Below are 25,415 nucleotides of genomic sequence, written 5' to 3'. Positions count from 1 at the left end.
GTAAGCTTTCGCATATATAAACTTGGAGAGTTTCTCTTTGTTTTGACGTATCGTTCATCTCTCTACCACGCTTTGTTCCAAAACTAAGACTGTTCAAACCCCTGCCGTTATTTTACGGACACACAGGAATATATTATATATATTTGGAATTTTCAAAACTTGCGGAATCATTTGAAAGGCTCGTGAGTAAAACATGGAAAGTGACAGAGATATTGAAAGTTGTTTTTTTTAAAAAATCTGAGTTTCAAATTTTAAAAAATGTCTAAACTATCTACAGCAAATGTGATTCACTTGCATGTTTACTATCATACAAACACGATATTTCATCCAATTTTTTTTTCTGTGGTGCTACATGTGATTTGTTTGAATGTTGTTCAAGGAATTTGTTCTGTCAACCATACTTTGCATGCAATGATACTATCAAAATCAATGACCAGATACCGCTTTCTTCAAACTGACTTAAGATGTCAGTCCAATAATATTTTGACATTAGACTTTTTATAGCAACCATAACAATTACTAATACAAAATTGAAAACCTTTAATATTTTATTCAATAAACAAATTTTATTCACTCGTCACAACCAGTCGTATATTGTTTATTCCCCATTTTATACCACTATACAGCGTGAGCACAAATACACTCCCTGGTTTCAAGATGTCATAAAATTAATAGTTACTTAAATCTTTTGATAAAATTGATATCCAAAGCTCAGTTAACTCAAAATATTTTAATATCTTTCTTTTCAGAATCACTAGTTGTGAATTCGGTAGCTAGAGCAGTAACATCGAAAATGACGTTCACTCCGCAGCAAAGAAGCTGGTGCGTGTTAGAATTTGCCAAAACAAGCAGTGTTGTGAGAGAGAGTGCAGCGTGCATTTGAACGGAAGTTTAATGTTGATCCACCTACACACAAATCCATTCTGCATTGGCATAAAAACATTTGTTGAGAGGATGCATTTGTGATCAAAGAAAAGAGCATTCTGGCCGACCGTCCATCTCTGAGGAAATTGTGGAGCGTGTGCGAGAAGCCTTTGTACCTAGTCCCAGAAAATCAACACGTCAAGCCAGCAGGAAGTTGCAGGTGCCACAAACTACCGTAAGCAAGATTTTACGGAAGCGTTTCCGTTTTCACCCGTACCGGCTGCAATTGGTTCAAAAGTTAGGCTATATCCTCAAGACAAGGTAAAGCAACGTGAGTTTTGTGAGACTATCCACACTTTAATGGAGGACGATGAAACCTTTCTGACAAAAATCATTTTTAGTGATGAGGCGACCTTCCACTTGAGTGGAAAAGTGAACAGGAATAATGTTAGGATCTGGGGAAGCGAGCATCCGCATGCCACTCTTGATCTGGAACGTGACTCATCCAAGGTGAATGTTTATTGTGCAGTGTCAGAGCGTCGAGTGTACGGTCCGTTCTTCTTTGAGGGGCCAACAATCACAGGTGAAAGCTTAACTTAACAATGGTACATGACTGGTTAATTCCTCAACTTTCTGCAGAGAGAGGTGACTACATTCTACAACAAGATGGAGCGCCCCCACACTGGCATCAATCTGTACGCAGCTTTCTGAATGACAACCTCCACACCGTTGGATAGGACGAGCTGGACCCAATGATCAAAATCTATGCAAGTGGCCCCCACGATCACCGGACATGCCAGTTTGTGACTTTTTCCTTTGGGGGTTCGTGAAGGACCAGGTCTATGTACCTTCACTACCCACAACCTTGAATCATCTTCAGGAACGCATCAGTACAGCTGTCAACTTCATCACACCGGATACGCTTGAGAAGGTGTGGTTGGAGCTGGATTATCGTCTCGATGTTTCCCGCGTAACAGTTGGCGGACACATTGAGCATTTCTAATTCCAATGAACACCACGAAAACTTTATGAGTTTTTACAACTACTGTGAACATTTCTGTAAAATACTACTTTTGGTATTAAAGTTATACCCTTACAAAACCAGGGAGTGTTTTTGTGCTCACGCTATACCACAATTTTTGAGAAAGTTGTTTTAAAATAAACTTTAATCTTCAGTAAACATTCATCCGAAATTTTAGTTTCAGAAGTAAAATATTTTATCTCTAGTAATAGTTTTAAAATCTGTGAAAAACTATAAAATACTCTCCTAAAAAATTTCAAAAATTGTGGCACGAACGACCACATTACAAACAACCCCACACGCAATTGTCTCAAAACATAAAGAAGATTTAAAAATCGCTCAATTACCCCATTTATAAGGGAGAAAATGCCCTTTTATAGATCAGTAGATACATACGTTTCCAGGGGAAAATACTACATTTTTCTCACAGATGAATGGTCAACACATAATGCAGTAGTAAGAAATCCTGCTTCAAACAAGAGTGACATCTGCATAAGAGATTGTACGAACAGTTCTAACTTACTAGTCAATACGATAATAGCTACATCAGGATTTTTTTTTAATATGTAGAGATGTAACAATACTATCGTGTTTGCCATGTTTGCTGTTGGCCATGGAAACGGACGTTGAGAGGAAACTTGAATGAAGATTATGTTATCCCCGAAAATCTACGATGAGTAAGTAATACTGGAATGTTCGTATTTCAAAGTTAGAACCTCAGAATTTATTAATGAGGCAAGATAGGAATTTGCGCAGAATGATCAAAAACATTTAATTATTTTGGTTTCATAATTAGGTGCCACAATTGAATTGGTTTCTGTAAAACATCTAAGTAACTATTTTAAAAACACAGTGCTTATCCAGTTTATTATTAGGAAAATGTGAAATAATATTTTGGGTAATTTTCACACATTTTGCTTTTTGGGACTCCCCGATGGCGCAGTGGTAGCGTCGTCGCCTTGTAATTAAGGGGTCCCGGGTTCGATACCCGGTGGAGGCTCATAGTGGTTAGGATCCCACTCTAAACTGTAGGTCCAGTCTCGATTAACCTTACTGTGCATAAAGTGGACTTAAAACACAAAGTCAACAACACATTTTGCTGAATACATAACCGTAAATCCATTTCGGTGATACCCCGAAGTTATTCTTGTGTTTTTTTGTTGTTGTTTTTTTCACGAGATATGAAAATTACAATTTTAAACCTTCGTTTTAAAAGTTATTCAATGACAAAAATGTTTTCCCGACTTCTTTACTGCTTTAATTTGAAATTTTTCCAAAAATTTCGGGGGGCTTTACCACCCTTAGCCCCACCCCTGCTGCTACGTCAGTGCTGTCTATGTTTCCTTCTCTCGTTCATCCTACTACAACCAATTAAAATGTGCCATAAATTGTTGTAAGTTTCTGACACTGGCTGGCACTAACCTCTCGTATTCTAATTCTCAACCGATCAACTTCCAGTCGCAAACAACAGATGGCACTTCAAGTCACTAGACACAATCTGTTATAGCGCATCACCTGGCGTCAAAGTTTGGAACTAAAAGATTTAAACTTTGATGTTCACTTTCGCATATAGCAATAAAGTCCCTGGGAGGACCACAGAGACGTAACTCCAATTTATCAAATTTACAGGTGAGAGGAATTAATGTATTATTAGGTATATTTCTGACTCTTAAAAAGAGACAGTAAATTAGACATATGTGACTCCACCTTACTGCTAAGGATATGAAGGGGAAATATGTAGATCTGACTCCAAATACAGCTCTTCAGAGGAGATTCATTAAACAAAATGGAATACCACTTTTTTGGAGTTACGCTCCTCTGATTCTCATGCAACGGAGAACGATGTTTTCAAAGGCACCCAGCCCCCCTTCCACACACACACACACACACTCATTTGCCACGATAAATGTCTTGCACCTTTCCCCGTGTGACGGTTTCTTTGTTTTTTATACAAAATTTGACACCACTGCCTTACAAGCAAGGATTTCTCCCGATAAACAAAACTTGAGTTTTAAAGCTTTAGTTCCAGTTAACACTCACTCATCTTACGGTGACTCAAATGAAATGTCATGGTCTGCCCGTCTCTTTGGCTGCTGGCATCCCAACTCCTCCCCCTCCTGTATTTACTCTCCGCTTTATCCTTCTACTATGGATACTGTCTTCTGTGGTCTTATGCACAGTCTATCAGTCCTCACTGTTTGGCTTCATTACAGAACCAAAGAGAACAACGCTCATCGACAGCTTGGAAAATATTGTAAATGTCAATTTGGTATCGCGCGACAAGTTGAGCTCCGGGGAAAGTAGAAATGCGAGGGGGCCATATGGGTTTTGTCAAGAAAAAGGCAGGCTAATGGAGCAAAATTCCAATGTTGCCATCTACAGATGTAAACAATTAACTGGTCACTCAGTTTCGATGTAGATTTGCATAAAAAGGGGGTTCAGCACTGCCAAGCCAGGAAAGAAATGCGGGAGAAGCCTCGTTTACCGAGATTACTCGCCGATATCCGTGGCGGAGGGGTTAGCAAAGCGTGCTACGACGCGAGGAGCCCCGAGTTTGAATAGACAGTGGCGAAGCGTGGTATCGCTGAAAGGGTAGGCACAGGCGTGTAAGTTCGTGTTGTTATGGGAGCGACTTTTCTAAAATATAAAAAAATATAACCTTTAAAGTTATTTTTGAAAATGTAACAACATATTCTTGCATCTATCAACGTACCTGAATAGTAACTCTTGATGTGGGCTAACTTGTAAATTGTATTTCTTGATTTTATTGTAAATTGATGCTTTAGATGTCATTCGAGTGGCAGTCCTCAATGTTCTTCATATGCCCGGTAATAAGCTTTTATGCTTGTTTTTGTAGCATTCCATTACAGAGTAATGTAAGTCATTATTTCCCTTGCTCACTTCACGCTCACAACAATCAAAGCCAACCCCCGTGGAGGAGTGGCTAGCACATCGAGCTACGACGCCAGGGGTCCTGGGTTGGAATCCCGGGCTGGGCATGGATGTTTCTGAGTGTCCATTCATCAATTCCATTATATCATCACTCTTCCTCATCTTCGCAAATTAACCAAAATTGGCACAAAAGCGAAGTGAAATAAAGCAAATCAATTAAACAGCAATAAAAAAAATGAACGAAAAGGAAAAAAACAAGATAAAATATAACAATATAACAACAACGCAACAGTAGTAAATCGAGAAACTAAGGAAAACGCAGAACACTGTTATAGAAACATTGTTTCGCCCTCGAAACAAGTTGTCTTTGCCTTTGTACCCTCACCTTCCCTTTCCCCTCATTGGACACCCCGCGCGGGACAAGAAACAGATGTGAAATCCAGTTCGTACCGTGTGTCCAGCGTTGCCAACCTCCCAATCAGGAAAAGTGTGATGATTAAACTCTTAAATTTTGCTAAATGCAACTAAATTGTGTTCGGATGACTTAGGTCTTATGTTCATTTTATGCGTCTATTTTGGGGGGAGTTGTGATGTGAACATGCGTTGTTGATTAGTTAAACAATGTTGGTAATTTTCCTTGTTAAATTAATTACAATGGTTTAACTAATTGGTTCCATATAAGGCTTGAAAAAGTTTGAGAAAATTTGACGACTACGAATGGCGGCGGCTTGTTTTATCTGTGACCCCAACTTTCTAGCAATTTCCTTCAATAAAATGCTTCTCGTGAACTAAGTAAGGAAAGATAAAGAAGAGAAGACGTGGACCAGGTGTGGCTGGATCGGCATGCTACCTTTTGTTTGAAGCAAATAAGATCTGCGATTTTATTATTTTTTTAAAAAATATATATTCCTCTGAATTCAATTTATCTGTCTCCGAGGAACGCATGTTTGTAGATGATGCTACATTTAATCAATATGCCAAATTTAGGGTGCTACCTACCAACAAAGTTCAAATTATACTACGTTTAGCACAATTATGCTAGGGTTGGCATCACTGCGTGAGGCCGGACTCACTGGTCGCGTTCGGCGGAGTGAGCCTCTCCGGAACGGCTCAGTGATTCGGTGCTCCGAACGGCACGCTCAGTACTGAAGGCTTAGCGATCGGACGCCATTGTTTTGATCGCTTTGGAAGTACTCTCGCTGCAGTGAGCCCGTTCAGTAGACATGGCGGAGCAGACGACGCGGAATCCACGATATGCGACAAATTTGAGAATATAGTTTACACCGTCACAACTAGTGCAGAAATTCATAGTCGCCTACAAGCAAATAAGTGGCTCTATACTTATATATATTATTTAGTTAAAAATAAAACGATATTCGCAAGCTTTTCTGTATCAAAAGTAGCCGCAACTTGAAACTAATGTTTATACGCGAGAGGTATAGCACGGTCAGTATGTACACATCTCAAGGGTTTGTGTGTGTGTGTGTGTGCGTAGGTGGGTGAGTAAGTGTGTATATATATAGAGGGAGGCAATAGTTTAAATGTTTTTATTAAGTGTTAGATTTTAATTCTATAAATACTGGTCAATCAAATTTCATACTTATATTAGTCTTACATTCGTGTTTTATCTTCATTTTGTTTATGTTGCTATACCCAGGATTTTTTAAAGGAGGAGGAGGTAGATCCGAAAATGTTTAACAAAGAGAAGATCAGAAATCCTGTGAAGTTCATTGAATTGGGCTATTTTCTTTTATTTGTTTTTCTTCCAAGTTTGTCTAATCGCGACGATGAGGATGAGCGATGATATGAAATTGACGTGAAGGAACACACAGAACACCTATGTAAAAGCTGGGAATCGAACACAGAACCCCTTTTCGTCGTAGCGCGCTGTGCTAACCACTTTTGCCAGGACCACTGAACAAACACGATAATTCTATGTTGAGAAAAATATGTGTTTGTAAATTAAATGATACGTGTTAGCAATGATTATCGGGGGTGGCTGAAGATAAAATTTTTACTCGGGCAAGGTTGATTTCTTACGCCCTCTACTTTCCACCCTGCCATCCCCTCCCAACTTTCTACCCTCCACTTTACTCCAATTTATGGTTTTATTTTGAAATAATTATTATATATCTTTAGGCATGTGTTACATGAGTTTCCAATGTTATTTTCGTAATTCTTTATAGGTTATAATAATAATAATAATAGTAATAACCCGTGGCTCGACAGCTCTTGAAGGGCCCGACTGCCAGTCTGCCTCCCACAACCCTACCTAGAGGTGTGGAGATCTTCAACCAGTAATGGGGTGACGTGGGGTCAGCACGTCGAACCCCCAGCCGTTGTATGAGATTTCTATGACCATGTTACGCTACTCATTCGTAGCTCCCCAATTTTCTTACGGTGGTGGATTACCACCGGTCCCATTCACAGGCAGAAAACCCAGAGACTGAACCCAGGCAGACTCGAACCTATGCCGTCCCGCAGTCGGAGTCCGACTGTTGGAAATTTTGACATTTAAATATTTCATATAGTTCGAGGATGGGCATGGCCCCTTCCTTGGGTACGGTCTGGGTCTCGGGCAGTCCTTAAAGTTGTTTCATTTAATAGCACTAACGCCACAACTGAATGTACACAACTACTACTACTAGTAATAATAAATGAATATTAAAATAACAATCGTTTGATTTCATTCATTTTACTTCGCTTTATAAACCAATTCGACCAATTGTTGTTGTTATTGTTGTTGTTATTATTATTATTGAATCCAAAGTAAATATATAAACACAAGATGTGTCACGTCTGTCGCTCTCTTCTTCTTTAGTTTCGTTCACAATACAAGTACAGTTGTGTTCCTTCGTAAGAAAACTGATTTATCGCAGAATGTTCCTTTTCATTTTAATCTGCTATTCTAACAAAGAAAATAAAATTATCAGACTCAGGTATATTACACAAGGGGGAAAATTATAAGGCCGCAGATGAACCAACTACAGAAAAAGAGGCATTTCATAGCACATCTACCAAGAGAAAAATGCGATAAGCCAAACATGTCTGGCACCTACTGACTGCCCGCCGACAGGAGATAAATTTAGTACAAGAACTTTCCCTTTTCCTCTTCATCTCTTGTTTGCAAGAATTAATGTAACAAGAAATTATATAAATAAAATAGACTTCCAATGTTGTGGCAGGAACTGAGATCCGGTACCAAACTGATTTGTCTTAACGCAGTTTTGGTGCTTCCGTCTCACTTAATGCACTGGTACCATTACGCGATAGAGGCGGATACCACTTTAAAACTGTAACTCCAGTACCGATTAGCTTATCTGTGCATAAAGTGTACTTAAAACATCTCTAAAACCTGTTAAAAAGAACTGTAAAAAGATCCTAAATATATGGTCATGCGTTGCAAACTTTTGACAACAGCGCAGCCAAGCTTGCTGTCCAGGACGGCGGCAATGTTGCTCATTTGTCTGCAGTATACTGTAGAACACTGACGCAGAAGACGTCGCCTAGACATGTTAAGAATTGTGTATGTATTGAGCAAGGGTAAGATGTGCTGATTTCTCCTGATCGAGAGAACGTAACGAATGCAAGAATTCTGTACTTTTTGTATTCTGTTCGATATTTTACGTTGTAAATTCGTTGCGTACACCACATCACAGTAATCGAAAATAGGATATATTAGAGTTTCGATGAGATATAATTTCGTTTCTCTAGTGAAAAAGTATCATTATTGTTAGCAATATATTCAGCGTAAGTACACATAAAGAGTTTGTGAGTCAGTGGATACGTCTGAGATACCTCTTTTTCTGGATATTTATACATAGTATGCATGTGTGATCGCGCAAAATATCAGGGGTGAGGGGACACTCAACCCTCTTCTCTCGAGCTATTGCTTACTTTTCCCACTCTTTTCCATTTTATTTCCATCTTTATTCCCCTATCGGTTTTTACTTCCTGAATCTTCGGATTTTAGTCTTCCATAAGAATTACAGTAATAAAAAAATCGCACTGCTTTATTGGGAGATCCCATTAAATCTAACTAGTCTGGCATCTATAATTGACCTAAAGCCATGGGCAGCAATTTAGAACGATTGTCCCCGTATGGAATCTTGCAACCTGCCATTCATTAGAAGTAAATATACCTGGAACTTGAAATGCTTTCTATGTGTCTATCGATTGCATTATCCCCTTTTCTATGTAGAATAATGGTGAAAAAATTAAACCAGACATTTTTATTAATTTCATTTCTTATTTATGATTTGCAAAATTTACAGTAATTCTACTTCACATTTCTTGATTATAAGTAGTGTCGATACAAATTTCCTTAGATTCAAATAGTATAGCCCTCATGAATTTTGAGCTTTGAAAATTCTCTCTTTTTTTACATACGATTCGAATATTTGAATTTCTGTACACATAGTATAAGTATTGCTTGTAAGGAACATGCTTTTAATGTCTGCAAGTAGATTTTCCTTGCGCTTGCACCTGGCATTTTGAAATCGGGGAGGCGGTTTCAGGTTCGAATCCTGGGTAACCCATGGATGTTGTCCTAGCGTTATCTACTTAATCTAATAATTATACATTCACAGCATCGTGATTAACTCAAGAAATATAAATGCGACAAAAAATAATAAAAAAGAGTGTGTGATTTGAAGATAATTTCCCTGGATGTAGACCAGGCTAAATGAATGGGCTTCGGACATTTGAAAACTATCTCCATTCTTATCATCAGCAGTCGAATGTTTTAGAACATCCCCGCAACAAACTTGGTCGATATTCCGAGAGAATCTTCATCATTCAGTAGCGTAAAACTTCAATACGTGATTTAGATAATCCTTTCTTTATAATACCGGATGACCCCACAAATTTCTTTATTCATTTTAATTCAATAATCTGTATTAATGCTACAGTTGGAAATTTCAATGTTATTTCCCACTGGCATGTTCCTTCATCTGCTGTTGAACCAGATGATAGCTGTAAGGTACGTACCCAAAGGGAAGTCAACAATGTCACTTGACCGCCATGCAACAAGGAAAAATTACTACTTTTCCCATGAAGGCTCTGGCGCCAGTATAATCCTATGTGGGAGTATGTGTTGTTCTTACCTGTGCTGAGTGTCTCCTTACAGCTTCAGCTAAGCAATGGTATGCAGATTTTAAGACAGTTTTATGGACCTTAGTTTTGGAACGTGTTGAAATCAGAACAGTATATTTATCCGTGATTCAAGGGCTTCTCAAAAACCTGGTTTCTATTCTCAGCCATTAAGTTCTTCTAACTTTGTTCTAATCATTCGTAATTTCCTGTATTTAAATGACATAATTAAAAAAAGTCTTGAACAATTAAGAACTTTGATTTATTAAGGACCCCCTATTATACATCGTGACGTGATCTCAACGAAGCTGATATTGCCCCAACCTGTACATGCATCACAGTTGAGCTAACTGTAAGATTAAATGCAATATATACAGCGTGTAACAAAAGTCCGGGAACACTTTAAAAAAAATATTTTAGCCAAACGAGTATCATTACAAAGTACATCATTTCAAAGAGCAAAGTTGTAAGTTTTTTCCTCATTGCAAGTGTTACGTGTAGTTCCATATATCGTCGCTAGGTGGTGTCATAATCAAGATGGCGCTTTCTGGAGCTGCTCTTTGTCTTTAGGATATAACTTTTTCACTAACTGTAGTCTGTACGGTTTCATGTATCATTTATTTACGCAAAGCACACCACACGGTCATTGATGACATTTCCAACTCATGTGAAGCTCTGCGTATAGATTTTCTCGGACTCCTTGTGAAAGGTTCTCTCACTCGCTCAATGTCATTTTCACTCACACCTGGCTGACCACTTCTCTTCTTCACACACAAACACCCAGTTTCAACAAACTTTACATGCCAATTGTAGATTGCCTTCCTGATTGCTGCTGCTTTCCCGTACTTCATCCTAAATTTTCGTTGGACATCCGTTGCAGTCTTTGTTTTGTCAAATTCTAGCACGCAGAAAGCCTTCTCAGCTCCAGAAAGCGCCATCGTGATTATGACACCAACTAGCGACGATATATGAAACTACACGTAACACTTGCAATGAGAAAAACTTACAACTTTACTCTTTGAAGTGATGTATTTTGTCACTATGTAATGCTACTCGTTTGACAACAATATATTTTTTAAAGTGATCCAGGACTTTTGTTACATGCTGTATAATAAGATACGAAAATATATTTTAAAAAAATGTTGGTGGATTTAAGAACTTGCCCCACACTCCGAAACAAGTTCCGACGCCCCTGATTGATGATGTAATGTTGGTTATAGGTAGTATGCATACATAACTTCTTGTATTTCAGCATTGTATGTTTTGTATTTATTAATTTTTTACACAAAAGTTCATTATATTCGAAAATATAATATAATTAATTATATTTATGTGTATATAAAAGGTGATCTTAAATACTTATTTTTTTTTAGTAGTACACTGCTCTCCATAAATTAAGCAACAAATGGTGATCATCCAATAGAATCAAACACAAGGCCAAGGGTGTACATATTTTATTTGTAACGAAAGTGACCGTTGTCTGACACTAATAAGGGATATGATCCCTAACGCATTCGTTGCTTTCTTTCAGCGTGCCCACCACTCTTCTTCTCTTTTCTCCAACTGTTTTCTCTTTTACCTCACATTTTCTTGTTGTTGCTTAATTTCTGGAGGGCAGTGTATATGTGAAGTGTAACATATTTACTATGGGTTCTGTAAGTCTAAAAGCTAAAAGCCCATGATTATCAATATTGTTAATGTTTAATGTGTATTTAATTACCGGTATATTGGTGATTATGTATAATGTACTTTGTGGTAAATGTGAATATGCTGTGAAGTGTATTCAAAGGCCTATTCAAAACAGGACCTTAAGAGTGAATACCATATTTCCTCATACAACATCCTTTCGCGAACCCGTTGAGTTAATTATCTATGATTCCGGGTTCGAGTCCCAATCTCGATATATCTTTTCATTACTTTAATCTAATCACCATTCTTTCTCAGCATTGCTAGTAGTAAAACCTGACATAAAAGCAACGTAATGTTCGCAAAGGATAAATTCAAACAAATGAGACCTTATTTCAGTATAAACCTTAATTTGAAGTTTACGAACTTTTCATCCTGTAAACGTTGGTGTGAATGTTAGAGCATCTTGCTATTAATGTAAATGTGATTGAATTTTTGACAACTGATGTGCTCTAGAGAGATAGTCGTTACTTCAAGTGTCATTTGTTTAAAGATTTTCTGGTACGTTCAAAAGAAATGTATTTCTCAAATAATAACGGCAAGATGTTTGTAACATTTATATTGCCAGTGTATGTCTAAGCAAGATCAAATATTTTAGTGCTATTTTTTGTATTCATATTATATTATTTTCATTTTACGTTGCTTCTATGCCACTATGGCTAATTTTGGCGACGAGTATGAATGGCGTTCAGACGAAACCGATGACGGTAAACTTACAAATATACAACCCTTTCCCAGACCATGATCTAACTCAGAATCTTCGATTGCGAGGGCAATATTTGATGCACGGATAATAATATTTGTGGAATTGTTGTACTTCCTCAAATTTTTGTTTCTGTAGCAATTATACGAGTATGTGGAATAAATGAATATATTATTAATTGATGACTTTTGATATTATGCCCACGCATATTGTTTGAACTTAGATTTCTTATTTTGACTTACTACTTCAATATCATCATTCATTTTTTTTAAATAGCTGTTAATTCTGGAATGAGCGTAATCATTTCATTTCTTTGTAATCGACTTAGTTACGTGAACCATCGGTTTGGAAAATAAAAAAATGATTTAATGAAATGTCCCATAAACAAAAATATTTTCGGCTGTTCAAATGACTTGTTTCAACAACATTAAAGAAAATGGGTGAATGATTGTAAACAGTGTTTTGTATCATACATAAATTATTACCTTCCGAATACAAAAAATCTTTAAACAAATGGGATCTTTTCTCTTATAGCACAAGTATTCTAACATTCTAAATTGAAATATGGTTGTTTGTAATATTATATTATACATAGAATAAAAATATATATTTGTTAAAAATGTTCTTATTTCTAAGGAGGCGCCAATGCGCAAGCACAATTCATTACAGCAATACATTTTTGTATGTATAAATAGCACCATATGAAACATAGTACAACGTATGAATCCTATTGTATCAACAATTTCTTCAATAAATGAGCACATAAAAAAATTCCATCAAGATCCTTCGATGTTCACAATGTGAAGCAAATACATACTGCAGAGTAACAATAGTATTTATATAAAGGAGGTTATAGTTGATCAAATAACCCATTTATGTGAATAAAAAGTTAACGTTGGCAACATTTTGCACATTAACAATTATACAGAATTTATTTTGTACATTTTGCATACATTCTCTGACATAATTTTGCTCTCGACAAAACACTGTTGAAGACACTGGACAGGCTTCAAGTTAAACCACATATAACTTCATGGTAAAAGTTACTGTTTACTGGATGCAATAGAATATGGTATAAGAATATAGTCCATCTCACAATAAAGGATTCAAATTACTGTCACTAATATTGTTCTCATCAGAGACTGTTAAGTAACATATAGTGGCATGGTAATGAAATTTGGTCCCTTGGAGGAATTGGTATTCGTTTAACAAAAATTTGCTTCCTAACAGCTATAATATTTGTCTTGCACTTCAAAAATGCATTTATTTAACCTTAAGGACAAAATAATGGCAATGCCGCATGCCACTCAGATTATGACAATCTTCGGTTACTTCATTAAAATTGTATTATCTTAAATACGTTATTATATTTATGTTAGAATTGCACTTGAAGGGAGGATATGAAAACACTTATCTACTGCACGTCAGATATCTAAAATTGTTCTGTGTCTAAAAGTCAGCTAGAAGATCAAGACAAGTTTTGCTCAGAAGCGTAGTGTCACTCGGCAGGCAAAGGAAATTTGACATTGCTGAGATTCAAGACGAACAGAAGTAGCATGATGAGATGGTTCAGGTATATAAAGTTAAAGTGCTCCTCGAAGAACAGTAGTATGAAGAATTTTCGTGAGAGATGTGTTATAACGTATTTATTTCAATATTCAGTGCTATAATTTAAATTTTTGATGTATCTGACTTTTATTTTGTAAGGAAATTTGGGTTCATAGAGGTTATAACACCTTCCCACCACAACCTGAACACGCAACTACATAATTTGAAGATGAAGAATATGAAAGATGAGGATGCTGAAACAAGTATGCATAGATACAATACTTGTTTAAAGGTGAACATAACACAAAATGGAGTACACCGATCTAAATTACAAAACAAGAAAACAAGGTGGTGTCTGTATAAAGACGTACTACAAATATTCTGTTTTCAGTAATTAGTATCTTTCTGATTTCACAACAGAAGCAAAGGTAAGCAGTGAGTGCTAACACCGGATTGGCAATCTGACAAATGCCCGAAGGGTCGTCCTGTACAGATAAATTGGAGCTGAATCTCCACACTAAGTCTATATCACACATTAAGCTTTAAGCACTTGTTTCTCTCCAAATGATATATTTAGTTTCATTTCAATTGTAATAAAAAGTAAAACTTTGTTTCTTTAACTCCACTTCACGCTCAGATAGGATAATCGAGACTGAATCTGTAGTTAAAGTTAAATCCTAATCTCTGTGCAATGTGTCTTAACTCAGAATCAAACCCGGAACCACCCGATTAGAAACGTTACCATCACGCCATCAGAGAGGCTTCGTAATAAAAAAAATCATCAACATGTGACCATTAAGCGAAGAACATCACTAAAAACTTACTTGCTTCCTCCGTGGTGTATTTGCAATTTCATTGGGGAGCTTTTTAATTTATATAACATAAATTAATATAATATGTCTTACAATCTCATTGTAATATTCTTTGGAACTATCATGATATTGTAACATAGCTGGACAAAAATATTAATTTTAAGTCAACAAGTGGCTATATTTTTTTCGTTCCAGGCTGAAGCTCATTATCCAATCCTTCAATACTCCATTGAACAGGATATTATGGAAAGGAATTCAGTGGAAGTTTTTGTAATTATATGAATGAAAAGAAAGTAAATTTAAAGACGAGTAACGTTTTGCCCATGCACTTGCATGGACAGTGTTTGCATATATGCCAGAACAAAATCTTACTCAAGTCCATTTTAGGCTCGTTCCAAGCCTCAATGGGAAGAAAATAAGAAACAGCCTCCCTTCGACATCTCTGAATTACCTATAATTGAACTTTTTTCTCTATGAATTGAGAATCTACTTAACATTATCAGTCCGTCAATTTCAGTCACTTAAGGCGTCCTCAATAACACTAGATCAACTACGGCTTATAATATAATACAAAAATGCACCATGAATTGATATCACAAGGTCCACCAAAAATAAGATACACGGTATCTCATTCTAGTTCAAAACATTCAGATAGGAACCATATACGCTCAACGAACATAGGAACACATCAACACTCCACTGTGAAAACCTTACTCAAACTTGCAGCTGCTGCATAAAAGATTTTTTCCACATATTTTATTGTGAGTATTAATACATTTCGTCATGGGGCGGTGATATTAGCAGCGTTTTACACTAATATTAAGCAAGGACTCGCAAAGACGCTTTCTGCACTGTCCACAGTGCAGTTTGTCTGAGAAAGACTTCACGTCCAAGAATTCTTCTAACTGCACCTTCTGTCAGGTACCCGATGAACCTGGCCGACACCAGGAAAAAGAAGTGATATTTCTTCAGCTTCTACTCCTCATAATCCTTTGCATCCACCTCACGTAGTTCGTTACTTTCGTGTAAATGCCGTACTTCCCCCGTTTGCCACAACCTTCGCCAAAACTGGTTATCCCAAATATGGTCCATCTGGAATTGACACTGCACAGGAGAGGGCCACCCGAATCGCCGGCGCAGGAGTCGACTCTCCCTTTCTTGTATCCGGCGCAAAACATGTTGTTGGTGATATAATAGTCCAGATACACTTCTTTGCATTCCTCGTTGTCCACTATTGGCACCTGAAATTATATCGAGAAATTAACTGCGAATTTATTCCATGTCTAATGGTGTTGCACTGAATACCAAGTAAGTGTCAAATGCTCAAGCAAACTTTTTTTTTTTAACTTGAAAAATTGAAGCAGTATTTAAATATGTATGCAAGGTTTTCACGTGTTTTCATTAACCAGACATATATTACCTTCAACCACAACAACTGCTACTGAATACCGTTAAATAAACGGTCGCCCACAGTAAAAGAACAAAATCATGAAAGGTGTGTTCTTAAAACTTGACATGGATTGTAACATAACCATAGTAAACTCAAAACGACAACAATACTTTAAGAGAGGCTTCCGTCTAGCAACAATGACGGATACGTAAACATAAAAATATCTCCATCATAGGCTCGAGTCCTTATTTATCATTTGTGATAATTACCCTAATTTTACATTTATAATATTTCATGATAAAAATATATACATTGAAAGTGTAAAGAAAATTATGAATATGATAGAAAACCTATGAAATTGATACCCGGGATCTCTCTGAATTATGGAGATCTCAACATAAGACTTAACACATTTTAATGCAAGATATGAATTTGCGTCATATTTATTCCGATATCTATACTTCCCGTTATTTTAGTAGCGAATCCTCTTTGGGATCACGTACGTACAATGTGAATGTGTGTAATATTACAGTTATTTTTATTATTTTATAAATTATATTTAGGGTCAGAAACTAATTTAAGAAGGGGAAGTGATTTATATTTTTGTTATGTTAGGTGACTTTTCCACCTTAGAGTCAATCGCGACGATGTGCATAAATGATGAATTGATGAATGAACAAACACAATATTTCACGCCTGACCTGTGTTGTAACGTGGAACCAAATGCTTTGTATCCATTACGCTGACCACTATACCACGGAAGAGGACAAACTGATAATTATACAAATGATAATTGTACTATTATTGGCACGTCAAATCTTCGTGTAAGTGAAACTTTTACAAAAATCATATTTTTTAAAAGCTACATGAACTTCTGCTGATTGTAATAAATTTATTTATTTATTTATAGTTCACCAACTTATTATTGTCACCTTCATGACATACGCTAATTTAACAACTAAAAATATTCAAATGAAGGAAAATAAATTTAAGAAATTTTCCTCCGTGTAGTATAATTCGTGCACTAAGCACATCCTTGTTCTGAAGGTCAATAAAAACTGAAAAGTTTTGTGGATATACATACCTCAGCTTGCCTCAACACATCGGTGCCGTACACATGTGAACTCTTCTCCTTCCCCCATCCGATGATGACGCATGGTTTCTCCGTCGGCAGTTCCTGGTCCTGGTGAGGAAGACAGGCTACTCCCTGGAACTTTCCGGGATGAACGGGTTCCGGTAGTTTTAAAAGGGCCACGTCGTTGTCCACTGTTTCAGCGTCGTATTTGCTATGAACGATGGAGTCTTCCACCTGGTGAGAAAATTGAAAGTTTTAACATAATTTTGATATTGTGTTTCATCTCCAAATGTTTGCCAATAGTGTTAATCATAAATGGGGAGTTAGTTGTACTTCAATATTTCTTCCGGAAAATGAAAAGTTTGTTATTTACATACATGAAATAAAGCAAATCGGCTGCTTTCAGTTCTTAACAAAGGGATAAATATCTGCACAAACGAAATTGTGGGATTAGGACATACAGGGTAGGATTCAAAAGTAATGAGCATTTGTTCAAAAATACACATTTATTGAGCTGATCGGTACAACTGACTAATAGTCTTCAAAATAGGCACCTCCTGCATCAATGCACTTCTGTAGGCGGCTTTTCCATGACTCAAAGGCGTCCCCGAAGTCCTGTTCTGGGATGTTTGCAAGGGCTGCCTTGACATTTGCTTTGATGTCCTCGATGGAGTCGAAACGTTTTCCTTTCAGCACTGATTTTAAGCGTGGAAACAAGAAGAAGTCAGTAGGCGACAAGTCCGGGCTGTAGGGAGGCTGGGGTACCACAGGAACGTTGACTCGGACCAGGTAGTCGTTGACGATGAAGGCGGTGTGGCTGGGGGCGTTATCGTGGTGAAGCTTCCAGTTGTCCTTGATGTCCCTTCGCTTGCGCGCGACGCTTCTTTTCAGCCTTTTCAGGACTTCCTGGTAGTAAGCACCGTTGTCTCCGATAAGTTCAGGGCTTCTGCTACTTGGTAGAGACTCAAAGGCCCGTCCGTGTTCAAAAAATCACGCCCTCGCTGCACATTCACGTCAGTTCGGGCCGACGACGGGCGTCCAGACCGGGGTTCGTCAGTCACCTCTTCCCGGCCCTCACGAAAAGTCTTGTGCCACTTTTTGACTTGAGAAGAGGACAGACACTCAGTCCCAAACGCCTGTTGAAGCATTGTGACCGTTTCGGAAGGAGACTTGCCCAACCGGACGCAAAATTTGATCGCGTAGCGTTGCTCTAACGAACTTTCCATATCGCCGTGTCACGCACCACCGTATAGGGGCTACTGTAAAGGCCGATGCTACCGCTCCGAAAGCTGGGAGCCAACTGACACGCGTTGAGCTGCGAAGCCAACACCCACCACCACCGTTCATGTCAAGCGGAGTGCGCTGCAGGGTGCGCACGCGTCAGTATAAAGTGAGGCTCATTACTTATGAATCCTACCCTGTATACTGCATGCCAGTATATACATCGCACAGTTTTGTTGATTTTAGTTAAACAATGGACATATCCACTCTAACCTAAAACTGCATCACTGCATGCCATTCATTTTATATTAACGTTGTGCAAATAGTTTGTGTTAATTCGACATAGTTTGCGAACAATTGACCTTAGAAGTTGTACCAGATTGATGATATATGTCACGAAAATAGAAACGGCCTCTGATTGGATATTATAGTTATGGCATTCTTGTTTGGCAGTGAAAGCAGTCGTCTTCGTGCTTGTAACGCTGAACATTGAAGATCTCTGTGATTTTCATAATTAAAGTTTCTATTATGACAGACGAAATCTATACGAAAACCAATTCCGGTAATCTAACATGTGTACGTGCATTCACGGTAGCTTCATGTTTTGCAGAAATGAGAAAAGCGAAAGCAGAGAGTTAAGTCTTGCAAGGGGAATTTCACATGTTTCACTTATCGACAGCATATTCAAAATCATTCAATATTATTTTGTTGCAAGACTTTTCTCAGTAGCAATCATTCCTAATCTTCAGTTTTTATTGTTAGTAGTGGTGGTATTACTGCAGTGCAATAAGTTTACCTGGAGAAAATACTACAGAGTCCTTTTGCAAGCACGACGGTACAAACCAGCGATTTTTTTTTCTTGCGTAGCCAAAAGTAAATGGCGGGGTGTTCAAACCCATCCGTTCACCAGCTCCTAGAAGTTGGCATCGTTCATTTCAAGTTACAAAAAACAGAAAGTATGTTATAACAAATTAATTTCATTTAGGATTTTTTCCAACCAAGGGTGTTACCAGATTTTTTGAAGAAAGTAGGGACAATGATAAAACTTGAATAACAGAAGTAATGACATTAATAAAAGTTCATAAGAAATAAAATTGTTTTATACAATGATAAATATTAAACTTAAAGAAATAAACCAATTTTATTCCAAATTCATTATTATTATATAAACGGGGAGAATTCACTACTCGATTCAACAGATGAGTGAATAGCTGGCACAAATTTTATTTCATAGATTTTCTGTTCACATTTCACTCGTTAGTACACTGAAATTCACAGTCATTGTAATGTTATTAATTTTTCATACGTTTCTCGAAAAGTCTGCAAAAGTTAGGGGGAAATTTTACTCACAACGTTTATGTTGTGACCTCTTGACTAAAACTATACTTTTTGGAATTTTGAAAACTGTGGAACCATTTATTTCTTGGATTAAATGGTAGAACATAGAAATACCACGTGGTTCCTGTATTTTCCATTATTCATTTTAACACGGTTTCTACTGTTGCTATTCTGTTCCAATACTAACTAAATGAACTCTATTTCTGTTATTAACAATACATAAAGATTATGAATAAAAATAACAAGTTTTCTGCTTTTTGTAACTGGAAATATACGGTTCCAATTTCCAAGTGGGTCGACGAACCCGTTCGAACTCCCCCTCACTTTCCCACGCCCATGATTCCTACAGAAAAACCAAAGTAAAAAATGCGTGAGATGGAAAAAGTTAAGTGAATAATGCAGGAAACACATTTTACCATTTAAATCAAAGAATAAATGGTACTACACTTTTCACAATTGTTATTTTCTTTAACAAGGCGTGTGAATGTAAATAACAAAATATAGTACTATGCATTTCAGTATAATAACTATATGGAAATGTGAAAAAATAAAATAAAATTCTTTGCGCTGCATATTCGCTCATCTGGTGTACCGAATAGAACAGCCTCCCGAAGGAAAAATGTAATAAAATTATTACAGGAATAAAATTGCTTTATTTTATTAGTTTATAATATTGTTCTACAAAGACACTCATAAGCATTATTATGTTTATTATTTCTATTATTTTGAGTTTTATCAGAGCCTGAACCCCTACTTCGTGCAAAAATGTATGGCTACGCCTATGGAAATGCACAACATTGCAATTAAATAGAACAGTGCTTTTAGTAATTTGTACTTTTACATAACTTTCGCAGATCAATTTAATTGTTCTTGTAGCTTATCATTCATGTGGCCTCGTCATGTAAATCGCAACCAACCAAGTCGCCTTTTTTCATTCGTGGGCACATTGAGGAATATCTTATTCGGGCATCTGGTACCTGTATTTGTGCATAATGTTAAGATGCACCACTTATTATAATTATTTATTTCTATTGTGATATCAACAACACTGACCAACTACAAAATTCGGGCGGCTCGGCTCTTGTAACTCACAAGATGGAAACGTGTTGTTTCTGCGGAAAGCAGAATCTTATTTGTAATGTTAACTCGACGATGAAAACTGTGGTAAAGCACTAACAGAATATTTTCTTAGTGGTAAGGACCACTTCCTATTCTAGCAATTAGGCCTACGTATATTTTCCAATCAATTATACCATAGCACATACGGACACGTCCTAATACCAAATGCAGCCAACACAAAGTGCAGACGACAGGACGAGCCGAACCACGACGTCACAACATGACGCAGGTGTGTTTTGTGCGCAACGCTCGGCTCGAAAATTGGAAAGTCAATTTTTTACCTAAAAATGAACGCACATGAACGTGGGAAATTGCAGAGATTATTTGTTGTTGGTATAGATTTTTAAAATGGTCTCTAAGAAAATTAGTGGAAATGTCCATTACATGAACGATTAAAGATCTTATTTAGAGTTTTCAAATTTAAAAAAGAAAATTGAAATAGGTTTATAAATAGCGGAGAAGCAAGGGATATATAAATATGAATTCCGCCATTATGAATCCCATGGCGGCTAAGCACCAAAATCAAACATAACGTTTCTATACAACTTTGACGTGCTCTCTCAAGTGATGCTAACAATAACCAAATTAGACGTTTCAGTATTGATATGTAGCCTTCTGAAAATGGGTTCAAATTGATGAAATATATTTTTGGAGGTATGGGGGTGCAAAGACGAATATCTCAATAAATATTTGAACAGACAGGGTATCATTTTAACAGCTTTACGACATAGCCATGGCCCATAAACTGGAGAGAACGCAATTCTCTCAAATATTAATTTATTCAGTAGTGACTGCCTGCTAAATTTTGGAGCAAGATCATCGGAATTCGCAACATTTTTGTCCTTGAACAACTTTTGAAACGAAGGTTAAAAATAGCCATTACGAAACATTTTATAGTGCAATTCTCCCCCCCCCCCCTCAGCTACGTAGAATGCAGCTATGCAATATCTACCTTTACAATTCCAGCTCCCTTTGAAAAAAAATTCTGTATAATTCAGTGGAGGCAGTTAAATTATAGGTTCTTATTGCATTCATGTTATCGACGATTGAGCTCCACCCAAAAAATCTGTCTTCGACACTGAGTAATTGTAGCACGACAGCGTTACTGGTATTCCAGGAAATTTACACAACAATAAGTACAACGTGTAATCGTTGCTTGGAAACGTTAGGTTAGGAACAAGAGATCTGCTAATAATTCTTCCGAAATCTCCTACAAGTTCTTGAAGATACAAAATGTTACAATTTCTTACTCCAGCATCTTGGGTGGAAGCAAAAATCCAGAGGGGACTTTTTTTTTATCTGATGTTCCCTGACCAGAAGACTTCAAGATAGAAGGGGTATTTGGATCCATGCTTTTAGAGGAGCGAAGAATCTTACAGAAGAGGATTGAGAAATAACAGTGGACGATGCAAGAAAACTCCCAGAAGGGTAGGCGCTGAAGTGAAAAAGAAGCTAGAGGTGTATCTGCAGATACTGGCAGGATTGTACAGGTACATGTGGAGACTATTGAAAGCATGAGAAGAACAGCCACTATGGTTCTGGGTACCTACAGAAGCCATCGGAAGTAATGTCAATATACTGTAGTTACCCACAAGATAGACCAGAACACCTTGGAGAATGTGCTCTGTCTGTTGAAAAAGCAGAACAAGATGTAATCGGAAATTGATTGTCTGCTGTCTGTTCCCCTGGGAAAGTGCCATAGATAGGAGGAAGACAATGAATCGTCTCTTGGAAGAGCTGAAGAAACTGGTCGAAGAGAAAGCTACCACGAAAGACCCGATTGGAGAGAGTAGAGAGGAAATATCTGGAGACAGTGATGAAGAGCCGCCCCTCAATAAGAAACACACAAGCAATGCATAACACCAAAAGTAATATTGTCATTGCCATATGTAACGGAAATTCACATTGAGGAATTCTATAACATTATATTTTGTACAATTCTTCAATAAATATATGTTAAGAGAGACGATGTATTTATCTTGATTTCCAGGTCATAAACTTACAATCATTAGTGACAAACAAACCATACTAAAAGAACCTCCCGATAATTTATTGGTTACGTTTATGACCTTTGTAACGAAGTGATCTTGGGTTAGATTCCCACCGTGGGGTCGCCTCGGTAACTGAGTGCATTTAATGATTGTACGGCGAACTCACTCCGAATTTAAGTCCTTGATTCGGCAAGGATGTTGATACCAGCCATCATCACCAGCGGCGGCGATTAGGGGATCTAGGGGGCCAGTTGGGCAGTTGACCCCCCGTACTATTCTAAACCATATGTACAAAGGGAGAGTAAACTGTCCTTGCCCCCCCCCCCCCCAGTTTTTGCACTTTTGTACCCCCAGATTTAGAACCCCATCGCCGCCACTGATCATCACCGTCTCTATTAGCCAAAAGAAACAAAATAAATGAAGTAAAGCATATTTCAGTGATGCAGATTTCACCTTAAATAAGGTTGTCTCTTAGGCATAAATTAGCCGAGAAGAGGTCCACCTCTAAATAAATTGTTTCTCTTCTGGAAAAATAACGTTTCTTTATGACGTATTTCACCTTATTGACGTCAGGATGTATTCTGAAATACTACTTTGGCAATGGATAGTCGCAGTAATCACTGCATTTATTGCGTTAGGGATGGCCAGATCCGGATCCTAGCGGATCCGAAATCCGGATCCGGTTGGTTCCGGATCCTAAGGATCCGGATCCAAAAATTTTTCGGATCCGGATCCGGTACTTTCGGATCCGGATCCATAACTTTAGGATCCGGATCCAGAACTTTCGGAACCGGATCCAAACTTAGAACTACTGACGTACGCAGGTGGGAATTGCAACGGCTACAGCCCCTCCCGAAATTTTGAGAAAACATATTTCAAAATCAAAGCAGGAAAGAATTCGGATAAACAAAGTGATAACTGAAAACCACTATTAAAATGACCCTGATTACCATTTTCGTCTCTAAACAACTAAAATATTAAAATGGTAAGGTGATAGCAATGACCATTAATCGGTATCGGCAGTGGAATGTATCGGTTGGATAATATTTACATGCCGGCCGATACTTTCCCGGCATTTTGGTCTTTAACGGAGTCCACAAAATTTCTGCGTGGTAATTTCGCGAAATCTAATTATCCTGGAAATTATGCAAATTCGAAGTTTCCATTCATTAATTTTAATTTTGCAGGAAAACTGTATTTTTTTATTACAAAAGAGGCATTTTAATATTCGTATGTAATGCTTGAATATTTAAAGTCAAAACTCTAAATATTTTATGCATGTAATTGGGAATAATTACCAACACACAAATAATTATTACAATTTTCACACATTGGTATCAGTGAGAAGCGTTATGGGCAACGGCATTGGTGTGGGTATCGTAGTAATTATTTATATATCAAATATTTTATTGTGCCCCCCCCCCCCCAAAATGCAGCTATGTAATATCCACCTTTACAATTTCAACCCCCTCCGAATTAAAATCCTGCGTACACCAGTGGTTAGAACAGCAAGGCGATAGTTTAATTTGCTGACTGGTAACATAGGTTGCAACGCTATTGAGTGAGCAACACCCCCAAAGCAAAAAAGCTTAATTTGCGCAGTGCCTCTTCCGATGTTTTGTGAAATCTTACCAGATAAACGAAAAGTCACTTTATTTTTTGTGAAGACACGCTTCCAAACAGACGAGTAGCTAGCAAATAACCTTATGAACTTTGAAATACCTGCTAACAGCATCAAACCTGACCTGCCTAACTAGCGGCGGCGCCAGGATTAATCATTCAAACCCTGTACCAGCTAACTGTAGACAAGGCGAAGGAGAACAATTTTCTGCGCAAGTAGTGACGCGAGATGGCTCCACCAATGAACAGTGAGAGAAACGGGATTGCGTAATGAACGACTGGAGTTACCCGGTTTCCCTCCTTCGCTTTGCAACGTTGCAAACTTTTGAAAACGATAATACCGAACGCACATGGCAAATGAACCGTATTTTTGTCTCCAGATCCGTACGTTTGGTTTTAGAATTTCTTAGGGAAAAAATAGGGATGAAACTGCAACAGCAAATTTTGACAAGCAGTACATTTAGCGTCTGGACTAGGTCTGGACCGTACGTCCGTACATACATCAGGACCGTACGGTTGGCAACGCTGCGCTTTCAGCACTAGATTTCCCTCCTCCTTCTCTGCCGCTATGCGCGGCCCTGTTGGGATAGGGTATAGGGGTGCTGTGGGGGGGGGGGGGGGGGGGTTGGTGCGGAATGAAATTTAGGGGGTGCGATGTTCAAAATTAAGAAAACATACATGATTCCTTAACCACTACATCAACCATTCAACTTTTAGTATGCATAGTATGCTACTGAATTTGAAGAATATAGTATTTACAATACAATCAATAAGATGCAACATTCAGTTATCAATTAATGTTTAATACATTATTCAGATGACAAGTGGTGAGCGTTCAACTTGTATGCGTTGGATGAAAAAGTTCGCTATGCGACCTGGAGTTCTGCAATTTGAAGTACAAAATAACACGTGCAAATACTACGAAATCTTGTAGTGATTTTCATGTAATCATCAGTTCACTTTTTAGACTGTTTCACCATTCTGAAAATGTCCCCATCATATGCGTTGACGAAACGTAGACTGCAAAGCAGTTCCCTAAAAATT

The 25,415-nt window shown here is 37.6% G+C and overlaps 1 protein-coding gene across 1 annotated transcript in view; it reads right to left on the bottom strand.

Annotated features, from left to right (window-relative positions):
* Positions 1 to 12,878: 12,878 nt before the first annotated feature.
* LOC146003240 (uncharacterized) overlaps positions 12,879 to 25,415 on the bottom strand; it is a 126,663-nt gene continuing 114,126 nt past the window's right edge. The window contains exons 8-9 of the mRNA XM_083141415.1: positions 17,092 to 17,316; positions 12,879 to 15,858 (exon numbers count right to left, since the gene is read on the bottom strand). Of these exons, the coding sequence (XP_082997541.1) occupies positions 15,586 to 15,858; positions 17,092 to 17,316 (498 nt within the window). The 3' untranslated portion in view covers positions 12,879 to 15,585. The remainder of the gene's footprint in view (positions 15,859 to 17,091; positions 17,317 to 25,415) is intronic.

The sequence above is a fragment of the Lepisma saccharinum genome, chromosome 20 (assembly GCF_977018435.1).
Source record: "Lepisma saccharinum chromosome 20, izLepSacc3.1, whole genome shotgun sequence".
Taxonomy (NCBI): domain Eukaryota; kingdom Metazoa; phylum Arthropoda; class Insecta; order Zygentoma; family Lepismatidae; genus Lepisma; species Lepisma saccharinum.
Note: the sequence above shows the minus strand (reverse complement) of the source record. Positions and strands in the feature narration are given on the sequence as shown.